Raw genomic sequence first — 12,890 nt, 5'->3', positions numbered from 1 at the left:
GGGAGGGACAAGTCAACAAAGGCCCATGCTCCTGGAGCAGTTGGACAGGATTGGGCCTGTGATGCCATGGATGACGAGCCTGACGACACTCTCTGTCTAGGCTGACACGTGGAGAATGGTCACTTGGGCAAGGTACCCAAGGGCAACCAGTGCCCATCGAATTGGACCCCGACAAGAGTTGGTGCCTTCAGGAGAGGAGAACATTGGCAACAAAGAAAACCCATATCTTGCCAGAAAAATCAAAATGTTGCCAGTTGACCTTTAACCTGCATTGTGATTGACCTTAGGTGAGACGGGTCCAGGGATCAAGTGGCCATCTGTACAAAACGGAGGATGGAGGCTGGGAATGGAGTGACGATGAATCAGGTGATGCATATGATGAACGGAAACCTGCGGCCTTTCAGAAAACCGTGAGTGCATTTTTGTCCTTTCTTCCACCTGGCAATAGACAATCTCCCTTTTTAAAATGAAACAAGAATCAGACAAAGTCTTTCCCGATGGCTCAGTGATTTTATCCAATCAAAACTGAGCTACACAGACCAGGAAGGCCAAAGGTCTGATCCCTGGTCTGTGCTGAGCTCACTGATCTCAGCCTCACGGCAGTAGGGCTGCTGGAATTGGCTGGGGCTCCTGCTCACCATCCATTGACCCCTGTTGGAAGTACACCTGTGTGGATGTCAGGTTCAGGACAGGAGCAGGTTCGACTGTAATGCCTCCCAAGGTCAAGTAGCCGACTGATGCTGTTTATGCTCACACGTGAAGAATGCCCTCTAGAGAGCGAAGGGGGGAGAGAAAATTGGAAGGGGAAGGGGGATAAAAATCATTTAATTGAGTTTTGGGTTCTGAATTGACAGTAGAAATCTATACCATCAGTTACTCACTTTCTGCCTAGTTTTTTTTTAAAACTTGTTCAATGATTCCTCAATTTCTTTCCCTTTACCCTTTTCTCCCCAAGCTGGTTGATTATGTGCGGGTACGGCGGCGTGGTGACGGGCACACCCTGGTACCTCACCATGTGGCCATTTGTGTGTGATCCTGGACAGTGAGCACGGGCAGGCTATTCACCCATAGAAGCATCACAACTGAGCCCAAACATGTCTTCAATTGACATCCACAGATGCACACTTTCCAAGAAAGGGCGGGGGAAGGGAAGAGATCAATCTGGCACCCCACGAAGAATCTTAGCATCTTACAGCACAGGAGGCCGCCATTCGGCCCATCGTGTCGGCTCTTTGAAAGAGCGATCCAATTAGTCCCTATCCCTTTGCTCTTTCCCCATAGCCCAGCAATTTTCTTCCCTTTCAAGTATTTATCCAATTCCCTTTTGAAAATTACTATTGAATCTGCTCCCACCCCCCTTTCAGGCAGCGCGTTCCAGATCATCATAACTCACTGCATAAAACAAAATTCTCGTCTCCCCCCCCACCCCCCTGCTTCTTCCGCCATTTATCTTAAATCTGCCACTGGAAACAGTTTCTCCCGATGCACTCCATCAACACCCCTCATAATTTTGAACACCTTCTCTGCTCTAAGGAGAACAATCCCACCTTCTCCAGTCTCTCCACATAACTGAAGTCTTTCGTCCCCGGTGCAATTCTGGTCAATCTCCTCCGCACCCTCTCCAAGACCCTGACATCCTTTCCTGAAGTGCGGTGCCCAGAATTGGACCCAATACTCCAGCTGAGGCCTAACCAGTGCTTTATAAAAATAGAACATTTTTATAAATATAAAAACTCACTGCCAGGTCTTTGGATAAACACCCAGAATGCAGAGTACCGAAGCGTGTGTGTTACCGAGTGCAAAATAAAAGTCCAAATAAAATCACTAGTTTCCCACTCTCACCAACAGTCACTGCTCCATGTTGGAAGGGGCCATTTCCTAACTAACGAGCCAGTAATTAAATTCACCATGGTAACACTAAACTAGATCAAATAGGAGTCCATGTGACTCCTCGCTCACCTCCACAAACACTAAAAAACAGCTGGTTCCCATCATCAAATCACTAAACAAACACAAACATCCAATCGTTTGAACCACCCTTTGAAGATTGTTCATTCCTCACTGTCGCCCACTATAACGCAGGTGGATTGCGGGAACAGACAAGATATTTTAATAAAACTAACCACAGGATTGTTACATGGCGTGAGCGTAGATTAAAGGGACACTAAATAAAATCTTACACAACACATGACATTAATTGCATCAAACTGCGTTACATTCAGGGCTTGGCAGTGAATTTATAAATGTGTGTACGTGTGTGTGTGTGTGTGTGTGTGTGTGTGTGTGTGTACGTACGTGTACACGTGTGTGTGTGTATGTGTGTGTACGTGTACGTGTGTGTACGTACGTGTGTGTACATGTGTGTGTACGTACGTGTGTGTACACGTGTATGTGTGTGTACACGTGTGTGTGTACGTGTACGTGTGTGATATAAAAAGGGACATACAAAAGGTCACAGCAATGGCATCCCTTCCTACCACGCAACCTCAATCATTTCATTCTAACACTCAAGATGTATTTATATTTAACCGCTCCCTTGGTTTCTAACGTTTGTTAGAAGCCAGTGGATTATGCCTCCCTCTGGACATCAGCCAACTTCACTCCCAGCTTTGTACTCCTAAATGTTACCACAGCCCCAGGCTCAGTCTTGTGGTTCAAACACAGCCCCTGTGCTCGACACCAGCCGTAGATTAGCAACTCCAACAATCTCAAGCTCTTCCGAATCAAGTACAGAAATCCCTGGGGTCAACTGCTTAAAAACAATATTCTGAAGTTGCAGAATTCAAAAGCAAACGATCCCGTTGTCAGTTTGTTTGATTTCACACCGAGGTTCCACTATTATCAGGAAACTGATCGCTTACTGTTAGTTCATCACTGAAATCAGTGCATTTAGACCTGTGCTAATTGGAGCTATAATTATAATTAGCAATCACAAACTTTGATTTAATGTCCAGCCTTGCCTAAAGAATTGTTTTTCAGTTTTTACTGAACTTTAGAACACTTATTTTACAAAATGAATTATTATTGATATTCCCTCCCCAGATTTATTAGGCTGGCCATTTTGAAATTAAAACAGCGATGCAATCCCATCATGCATTTGATGTAGCGCTGCAGAAACCTGTACAACTGTTGAGAGTTGCTGAAAAGGACAGACAAATCCCCACCCCCTTTGCATTTTGCTATAACTCGGTTTAAGACCTCTGTCCGTCTCAGATTGGCAAAGGCCAAAAAGTATTGGCGAAGGAACAATGTTTCCTCTGGATTGTTGAGGTTCACATGATCAGACTGGATCACAAGAGAAAGCGAACAAGATCATTTATGTTGGAATCTGGTGTTGGCGGGGATCGAATGGAAAGCGGTCTCGGCGGTTTCATGCTGGCATCTCACTGTCCCATTTCGGCAGCTGTGGTTCACCTTGAACTTCCACATCTGCTTGTTGGAAACTAGGCTTCAGCTTCGAGTCAAAGAGTGGGGCTCGGGTGATGGGAGGCTTTAAACTCAATACCAGATGAGTGGCTCTCGTTCAGCCGCATGCGCTCTCATTAACAATCAGAGAAACCACTTTGAAAGATATCATCAGCAACAACTTGTATTTATAGAGCGCCTTTAACGTAGTAAAACGCCCCAAGACGCTGCACAGGTGCGTTATCAGCCAAAATTTGACACCGAGTCACATTAAGGAGATATTAGGACAGGTGACCAAAAGCTTGGTCAAAGAGGTAGGTTTTAAGGAGCGTCTTAAGAGGTAGAGAGGGAATTCCAGAGCTTAGGGCCCAGGCAACAGAAGGCACGGCCGCCAATGGTTGAGCGATTATAATCAGGGATGCTCAAGAGGGCAGAATTGGAGGAGCTCAGAGATCTCGGGGGGTTGTGGGGCTGGAGGAGGAGATTACAGAGATAGGAAGGGGCGATTTGAAAACAAGGATGAGAATTTTAAAAATCGAGGCGTTGCTTAACCAGGAGCCAATGTCGGTCAGCGAGCACAGGGGTGATGGGCGAACGGGAGTTGGTGCGAGTTAGGACACGGGCAGCCGAGTTTTGGATCACCTCCAGTTTACGTAGGGTGGAATGTGGGAGGCCAGCCAGGAGTGCGTTGGAATAGTCAAATCTAGAGGTAACAAAGGCATGGATGAGGGTTTCAGCAGCAGATGAACTGAGGCAAGGGTGGAGACGGGCGATGTTACGGAAGTGGAAATAGGCGGTCTTAGTTATGCTGCGGATGTGGTCAGAAGCTCATTTCAGGGTCAATTATGACACTATGGTTGCAAACAGTGCGAGTCAGACCAAGTATGTTCAAACACTTTGTGACCTTGCCAGTGCGGGGGGGGGGGGGGGGGAAAAGGTTGGTAGAACATTGAAACCTGGGGTTCATCGCTCCCCCCCTCCCCTCACCTCCAGTTCTGCCTCTGGAACTATTGTCTCACTATAAAGAAAAGGTTTTCTAAAACCAGCGATGGGGTTATACTTGCCACACTCGACACTTGCAGAATGTCGCAGAGAGATGACACAACTTGCTGATTTCAGCAAAGGGAGCATCGCGCTACCCTCATTCGAAAGGCTTCCATTGTCCACCCCCGATGCCTCAGAGGTAAAATCACCCACTTGGGCATGGAAGTGGAGGGTGACCAACCCCAGTAAGGACGTCAACACCTTCCAACCAGAGGGGAATGGAAGTGAGAGGGGAAAAAGGGTCTGGGTATCGCACACAGCTGCACTTTCTGACTTGCACAGTTTCTAAGCAGTGACTCTGGCTTTATTGTGCGTGTTAGATTAGTATGACAGCCAGAGCCGGGGATGATGTCTGGCAAATCTCACACTAATGCCGGCTGAAAAGTACAGATAAGACCTGGACAATTTGTTGGGGTGACAATGGTATAAACCCAGCGCCCTCCCATAGTTTAATACACAATCCTGCAGTCCTGCTTACAAGGGATCATCAGCTCCAGTCACTCACACTACCCTGACCTTTCCACAAGACATTTTATACCACGCTGTTATGATTGGCCAGTAAGCTTGTCTCCCTGCAGAGATGCTACGCTAAGACTGGCGATATATAGACAAATGCGGCACCAAGAGCCTGTTGTACAAACCTATAGGTTTGTGATATTGAAAGGATCCAGTCTTTCCAGAGTGCAGATGACTGAGCTATTTTCAGGGATTCTGTTACCAAACCCAGGCTGGTTCCAAGATAAGCGCCCTCATACGGTGAGCCAAATGGGACAGTGTCACAGTCTTTTTACAAAAGTGTTTTTTCTAACTTGCTAGCAGGCCAGCCCAAGAGCTATGGCCACATCTCCGAGGCTTAGGATGGGACAAAGGACGCACGATATTCTAATTAACTTTGACATTTCCGTTCTTGACAGGAACAATCAGGAAGTCCATCTCATCTAAGCAACGAGGATGGTTCTGTCCATCTAGTCCTGCGGCTAAGGTAAGGAAGATTCAACCTTTGCTAAATGCCGTGGAAAGTTCCCTGCAGACACTGACACTGGCCGTCTTTTGAGTGGTATAAGCTGTGTCGATGATGGATGAACTGGTGTCTTGTTCGCCTCAGAGGAGTACAGCAGCACACAAGTAGCATGTGTCGGATTAGAGCATTTCTGTCAAGACTTCTAATGGAGCAATTAAACAAGTGGCCTGGAAAGGTGCTACTCCTGATTTTGGTCGTCGGGGGGAGGGTCCAGAACGAGAGTCACTCTCAAGGAGAGAGATTGACAGTGACTGAAGGGCTAGACCACCCAGTCCTCCTCGAGGGGGTAGCGGGGCAAAGTTCACCTAAGTGCAGGAGGCACCAATTGGGGTTTGGGAGAAGGGGAATGAGCAGCTGGAGGGGGGGGGGGCGGCGGGCATTTTCAAAAGTAAAATGTTTTCAAACTCTGAAGGGAAGTCCTCTCAACAACAGAGCTGGAAAGGTTAATCCAGGCGCTGTGTCACAGTTTCTGTATTAACTGTTTTGATGTTTACACAGGAATTTACGAAGGGAGTTGAACGACATCAGATTTGAGTTCACTCCAGGGAGGGGTAAGTCCCAGTGTGATATTTCTTAAATTAGAGATGATCTGTCGGAGGGTTAGACTTCAATTCGTTGATGTTTAGTGGCTGGTTATAGAATGGCACTAGCAGAGACCTGGGACCAAGTCACCTGTGTATTGTCTTGGTTAGACATGGGGCACAGCTCCGGAAATCTAACTGGGAATGGGACAAGTAACAAAATAAAGAGAGAAAAGGAGGACAACTTTAAAAAAAAAGACTGCAGTGGGACCCAAAGGTGTCCTGGGCCACAATGAATAATGGACGAGGGGACTGCATTCATTGTCTGTTAAGTTTAGGCACCAGACTGTTGTTTCCTGGTCAGCATTAATGGTTACAAGTAATTAAGACACAGAATTCTGCGATACCAGAACTGATTTCAAACATCTGTCCCTGCAGACTCTGCGGTCGGAGTTTCGCAAGAGCTCGTCTCTGCAGGTTTAGTGGACGAGTTTGACATGATGGTTGGTAAGTCGCAACCCCATCGTATTCAACTTTTGGATGAATTTGAAGGCCAGAGCAGCAGTCGGGACACACTACTGGCCTCCGAGCTAGGGAGGGAGGAAAAAGAAAATCACAGGTTCTCACCTGGAGCAGTGCAATTGGCCGGCGTGTGTCCTGGGTGCAGGGGACAGAAATCAGGCAGAATGCCACATTTGTATATTGATTGATCCCCTGCCCCGACCTGCTGCTGGAAAGTTGTGTGTGGATATTGGTTTGGCAGTGATGCCCATCATGGTCAAATAGCCTGCCGATATTCCATCTAGGTTCACGCGTGAAGTCTGACTAGAGAGCGCTGCAGGCACCAGGAGCCTGACCACAGTCAGCCCAGTCAAGAGAGATATGGTGGGGGGAATCCCCCTCCAATGTGTCGCATTGACGGCCGTGTCCAACCACACTCCGTTCACGCGTTGTCGAACTGGCGGATGATACGATGTCCTGTCACCTGACGACCTGTTTTTTCTGTTGCTTCTTTAGTGGCCAACAACCTGCAGAGACTAATCGACGATCCTCATTCAAACAGGAGCCTCACATTCAGACTGGTAAGGAGACCAAACAAACACCCTCGCAAACGTACACCGATTTAAAGGGCTGCACACAGGCAGCTCAGTGTCAGCTCATGGACTGGGACCAGCTGCTGCTGCTCCTCTCAGGATAACACACAGTGCATGAGCACGAGTGACCGCACATTGCCAAACCAGTAATCGGAAACTGCCGGGTGAGGACCCGAGTAAATGGTGCGGAGATTGAAGTCAGTTCGATTCAGACTGACAGATCCAATCACCAATTATGACGATCCAATCACCAATTATTACATTCCCAAGGAGTAATGAAACACTTCTTGGAAAACACATTATAACCAGGCTCCCCCCTGCCTCCACGTGGCATCTGCTGACCAATCAAGATTTAAAACTAACCGATTGAAAGGAATGCCAGCTGGAAGGAAGCTCACTCTTTCCCCCCTCGTTCTCCTCACAGGTCTCTGGCTGTGAGGGCTACAACCCAGACGAAACCAAACTCATTGGATTTGCACAGCTCAGCGTAAGATGACAATCCTCCGCCGCAACCGGTACCAAAGAATTCTGGGACGCCTCTCTATCAACACGAGCTGAACCTCCCCTGCCCCTCCCCGAGAGCACTTTATATACGCGGTTTAATTATCATGCTTCAACTCGTCCTGTGCATACTATCGATACTGTAGTAGTAATAGCTCAATATTCCAAAAAGGATTTTCGAAGATTTTCAAATGACCTGGCACTAGAATCAGCTCCAATATCTTAGCCATATACAATGGGCTCGTGTCTCCTGGAAGAGCCGAGCGTCTTAAGTCAATTGCAGAATTATAAAATAGAGGCAATTTTATCTCCCCCTTGCAGCCTAAGTTCAGTGTTTGAAGGCAAAAAACCAGAAAAGGGTCTCAAAATATGAATGCACTCAGTCCATCTCATTTAGATTATTCGCCGTTTACTTTACAGGATTAGTGCTATATTTGCGTCTCTTCTAGTCCTGTTAAGAATTGGCATATGAAGTGTTAACCGTGCTGAATTTTCCTTAAGGGTAGATATACATATGCTGCAGTACCACTTGGTATAATACTGGATTACATTCACAACACTAAGACAGTTGTCATAGGAACTTTTAGTCACCAATTAAAATAGGGGAAAAATTAGTCAGTGTCATAGGAAGATTAAAGAGCTCCTATTTCTAAATGGCTAGTCTCTCGCACATAGATGAACGGTAAACAGATTAGCTGCTGCAGCGGGGAGAGCAGGTTTGGAAGGATTGTGATCAGGGAGTTGTTTACCAGATAAATCCTATGGTTGGAGCTCCATCAGTGACTTGTTACAGCAAAACCAGCTACTTGAGACCTTTCTCGGTGTCAGCTTCAACACCTGTTATCTATAAACGAGGTTTTTAAATCTGAAAAACCTGAACTTTGCCCACGGGTCTCTGTTAGCAGGTCAAGAGGGTTCAGGAGTGACTCACTGAGGTTCAGGCTCAGCAAGAAAATGCACAGTATGAACTCCGTTTATGAAGTTCAGTCTTGCTGTTAAATTAACTGGACGGAAGAGGGATATGAAAACTAGTCACTATTGTAGTATGATGGGGTTTGAAATCTGAAACGTGGCTCTTCAGTACTGTACAGCCCATTGGCCTTAGTGGTATGTGGGATCTGCCTGGATTTAGGGACGTTTGCTCGCCCTTCGCTCTCCCCCTGATGTTATTAAGTGGCTCAGCTAGATTAAAAATCTAGAAACGCACCCAGCGTTGCTCGCCGCTTGGCTTGGAATCTAATTCAAACTCGTACCTGCAGGCGAGCTTGCCGCAGAGAATGGGTTGCAGCACCTGTGGCTGCAGGTGTCCTTCCCGTGCCAATCGAGTGGGCATCTCCGTGAGTCAGCCAAGGAGTGACCAGACGGTGGAGAGGTCTGTGGGGCAGAATGTTTCTCGCAACTGTTTAAAGCAGATTAATAATATGCAGATATGATCTATATTTTTAAAAAATTGGGGGTGGGGGCAGGGGAGGAGATACCAAGGTCATAAACCCTGGACAGCAGATGAATGACAAACCTATTCCAGAATTCTTTTATTGAAGGAATGTGGCCTTCCTAAAGTAAAGCACATCCAGCCTGCTAGGTCACTTGTTTCGTTGAATGCTGTTGTGTGTTGGCTTAAGTCCAGCCACAACCCGTATGCCAGTAGTGATAGGTTCACCAAAGCATAGAACTACCAGGCATGTAGCGCCTCTCTGAATTAGACTTGAATTTGCACAGCACATACTTAAGAGTACTGATTCTGTACTTAGCAATGGCATGGTGGTACTTATGGGACAAATATGTACCTTGAGGAGAAGAATTCAACTCTTGGTCCTCCTCATTACATGGAAGCAAGACTTGAGCGCAACTTCAGTTATGCAAAGGATCCCTGCATGCTACATTCCTCTCTGCGCCAGAATTCTCCTGTTCGACAGTGTGATGCAGTGATCCATCCTGTGCACCATGAAGATGATGAAATAACTGATTCCTACAGACATAGTCCACCCCGCCCGCCCTGCGGAGTGCGTCAGGGTCTAAGCGAGGAGAAGGTGCCCCTCCTAAAACCAAAGAATGATGTGGACCATAAGCCTGGAAATTTCAGGGAATGTGGGATGTAAACCAATCATAGACCGACCAGGAATCATTTTTGTGAAATGAAACCTAGAAGCTGTAAAGATCCATATAATTGCAGAAATGTGACGAGTAAAATGGGACTTCTCCCATTCCAAAGTACTTCATAGGAACTCGGTTCAGAAGCTGCAGGACAAGCCCAAATCAACAGTTGAAACTGACCACATCGATAGTGATATCAGCCAGGCTGGAAATAGAACAAAAGCCCATTTTATTAGTATTGACTTGTCCTTAAAAGGTCACGCATGTGCACTCCAGAAAGTGACCACTTACTCATGGGTTCTCAAGATTTTATTCAATCCCACTCTGAATGAACGTCTCCGAGACATTGTCCGTCTGGTAACAGCCCAGTGTGGTGCTCAGACACACACTAGGAAGGCTCCCGGGATTGAGCCCTGGTCTGTGTCGAGTTAACTGAAGCAATAGTTGAGGGTGCAGCAATTTTTCTCACTAGCCCTGCATTAGAGAGAGAGAGAGAGAGAGGGGGCGGGGGGTGATCCCACCCCAGGTCACTATCCATTGACCCCAGGGGAAAGTTGCCTCACCCGGATGTTGCGCGAGGACAAAAATCAGGTTGAGTTATGGCGCTTCCACGGTTGAATATCCTGCTGCCACTCACCATCTTAGGCTCGGACATGGCCACTTGGCTGAGGGATTGGAGGTGTGTCCGCACCTGGTGAACTGCACCCCAGTATGTGCCAGTGCCTTCAGGAGAGGCGAGGAGACATGATTAAAGGGGCTTAATACTGTATGCTGTTACCACCACCACCTCCCTCCCACCACAAAATACAAACGCTAAGGAGCTTCCTCAAGGAAAGTGCTTCGCTGGCAGTTGTAGACACTGTTCCCTCTTAATTTTTTTTAGCTGCGCGCCATTCAAAATACTGCACACACGTGGATTTTCCATTGAAAGCTGGCAATCCAGCAACGCAGAAGCCCGGTGCAGTTTAAAGGAAACGTTGGTTGTGGAAAGATATTTCAGACTGAATGAGAAACGCTGTCCATTGCCACTAATGTGCACAATGTCACGCTCAGAGTGGGACTGCAGAGTCTTGCCAGCCTGTCACAAGGCAGGAACTGAATTACAATCACACACTTGGCTCTTCACTCCTACTGAAACCAGTAGAACCCCCGGGCAGTTTTACTTGCAGTTTGCCTGGTTCAGTGACTAATGTGTGTACAGTAGGATCAGAGAAGAACGTGAGCACGGGACTCGCTGCAGAGAAGTACCAGAAGGAAAGAGCTCCTCTGTAAACAGGTGGATATGGGCAGAAGATAAGGGAGGGGCAAAACAGTACATCAGTCCAAAAGCAAATCCTTTGGGTGGGGGGGGGGGGGGTGGAATACAAGGGGAGGACAGGTTAAATTATATAGGATCGCTCACCAATGCACTATTCTTTTATCAGCATCATGGTATCTGCGAGTTCATAAACTGGGATACAGGATGGGCCACAGCATCACTTGGCACAGTATGCCAGTTATTGCTGGTGTTTGATTTAAAGTGGGCAGAGAGGGTTTATATCATTCTTTATTCAAATCACAGCTGTGAAATAGTCAGTATTCTGGGATTGGGACAGTCCTTTCATACCCAGAGAATAAATGACTCTGGTTCACTGTAGGGTTGCCACCTGTCCAGTTTGGAACCAGGTGTCTAGAAATTATTAAAGTATAAATCGGATTCCAGCAAGCCCAGAATTTTTGATCAGAATTATTTTAACACTGGCGCTAACCTCTTGGGCTACCACTGATGTTAAAAGAACACCAAGCGGGAAACCTGGGTGCAAAAAGAATGAAAAGAGCAATATTTCCTGCTTACAGTGGTGTCACGCTGTGGAAATAATTAGAGGTCATTAAGGTTTGTGATGGATATTCCTCAGCAGCGTAGCAAACCTCAAACTCAAGCCACAATCCCGCTATAGTTTTGGATTTGGCAAAATACAGCAACCCTAAATACATGACTGGGATCTCAAGAGCATAGAAGGGAGACCGAGTTCTGTTCAGTAACCATTAAGTGCACCCGACTGAGGAAAGTGCCTTGTATTACTGCTTTCCGTGAAGGATATACTTGGTACTAGATGTGTATGAAGCATTGTAAGGATTTATTAGTATACGGGTTTCAATGTATTAATGCTGCTGTTGTTTACATCCCATGGTTACTGGATATACTGTATCCTCTTCATGGAAGATTGCAGAAATTATGACTAATATTTTATTTAAACATCCTTGATGTGAATGTGAGGAATCGAGAAAGGATTCCACTATTTTACAAATGATTTTTGTTCTTCGACATTGTAAAATGTGCCAGTAACCAACTTCTTGCACTAATGTAAAAGCTCTTACTATGGCAGTGACGTGTGCAGTTGTGTTTTCTTCGATTAAGCATTTGGTCATCCATTTCGCAAACAGTTGCTGCCACATACACCTACCACTGTTAACAGAATGAAGTTCTTCAAACCTAAACCACAGACTATAGCAGAGTGGGATGGTTAAAGTTGGATCCAAGCGGATCAGTCCAGGACCTGTTCTGAGCAGGTGCACTCCTCCAGAAGTGCTGGACAAGGTGAGAAGCTGGTCATTTAATGCGCAACACTGAAACAGCCATGTGGGAGTGACGGTGCCAGCTCGGTCTACCAACTCGTTTTGTGGAAACAGCCTTAGGTGGAACGAACCAGTATACCCATAACTCAAAATGCACACTTCAGCTGTACTCCGTCCCAGCATCAAGCCCTGATCTGGGCTAAGTAAGCAGCTCTTGGGTGGATGGTGGGTGGGGTACTAGAGTAGGCCTCTGTACCCTTGGCATTCGGAGTGGCCAGGTTGGGAAAGTCAGCCAGGATAGGGCCAGCACATCCCTCTCTTCCAATTAAGACTTGCCTCTGACCAAGATTTTGGTTACCCCCTCTAATATCTGTTTCGGTGTTCCATTTTTGTCCAATAACGCTCCAGTGAAGCGCCTTGGGATGTTTTTTTATGTTAAAAAGATGCTGTATAAATACAAGTAGCTGTTATTTTGGCAAAGCCAGTGATACAGTTCATTTCAAAATGATCTGCACCAACACAAATGACTTCTCGGGTGCTGTGAACCTTTGGCTCTATGCGCAAGAGTGACATTCAGCCCATCATGTCTGTGCTGCCTCTGATCAATCAATACTAATGGCACTGTCCCCTGCGTTCTCTCTAGCCCTATACAGA

The 12,890-nt window shown here is 46.5% G+C and overlaps 1 protein-coding gene across 3 annotated transcripts in view; it reads left to right on the top strand.

Annotated features, from left to right (window-relative positions):
- LOC147097085 (STE20/SPS1-related proline-alanine-rich protein kinase-like) overlaps positions 1–12,042 on the top strand; it is a 66,704-nt gene extending 54,662 nt beyond the window's left edge. For 2 of the 3 annotated variants that reach the window (XM_085972896.1, XM_085972898.1), the window contains 6 exons: positions 288–410; positions 5,364–5,431; positions 5,969–6,021; positions 6,430–6,498; positions 7,009–7,073; positions 7,510–12,042. In XM_085972896.1, the coding sequence (XP_085829022.1) occupies positions 288–410; positions 5,364–5,431; positions 5,969–6,021; positions 6,430–6,498; positions 7,009–7,073; positions 7,510–7,581 (450 nt within the window). In that variant the 3' untranslated portion in view covers positions 7,582–12,042. The remainder of the gene's footprint in view (positions 1–287; positions 411–5,363; positions 5,432–5,968; positions 6,022–6,429; positions 6,499–7,008; positions 7,074–7,509) is intronic. The other variant, XM_085972899.1, reaches the window with a different exon arrangement.
- Positions 12,043–12,890: the final 848 nt, after the last annotated feature.

Source organism: Somniosus microcephalus, chromosome 33 (assembly GCF_052327205.1).
Source record: "Somniosus microcephalus isolate GS21.2 chromosome 33, FLI_Smic_1.0, whole genome shotgun sequence".
Taxonomy (NCBI): Eukaryota; Metazoa; Chordata; class Chondrichthyes; order Squaliformes; family Somniosidae; genus Somniosus; species Somniosus microcephalus.
This window is presented reverse-complemented; position numbering and strand designations above follow the sequence as displayed.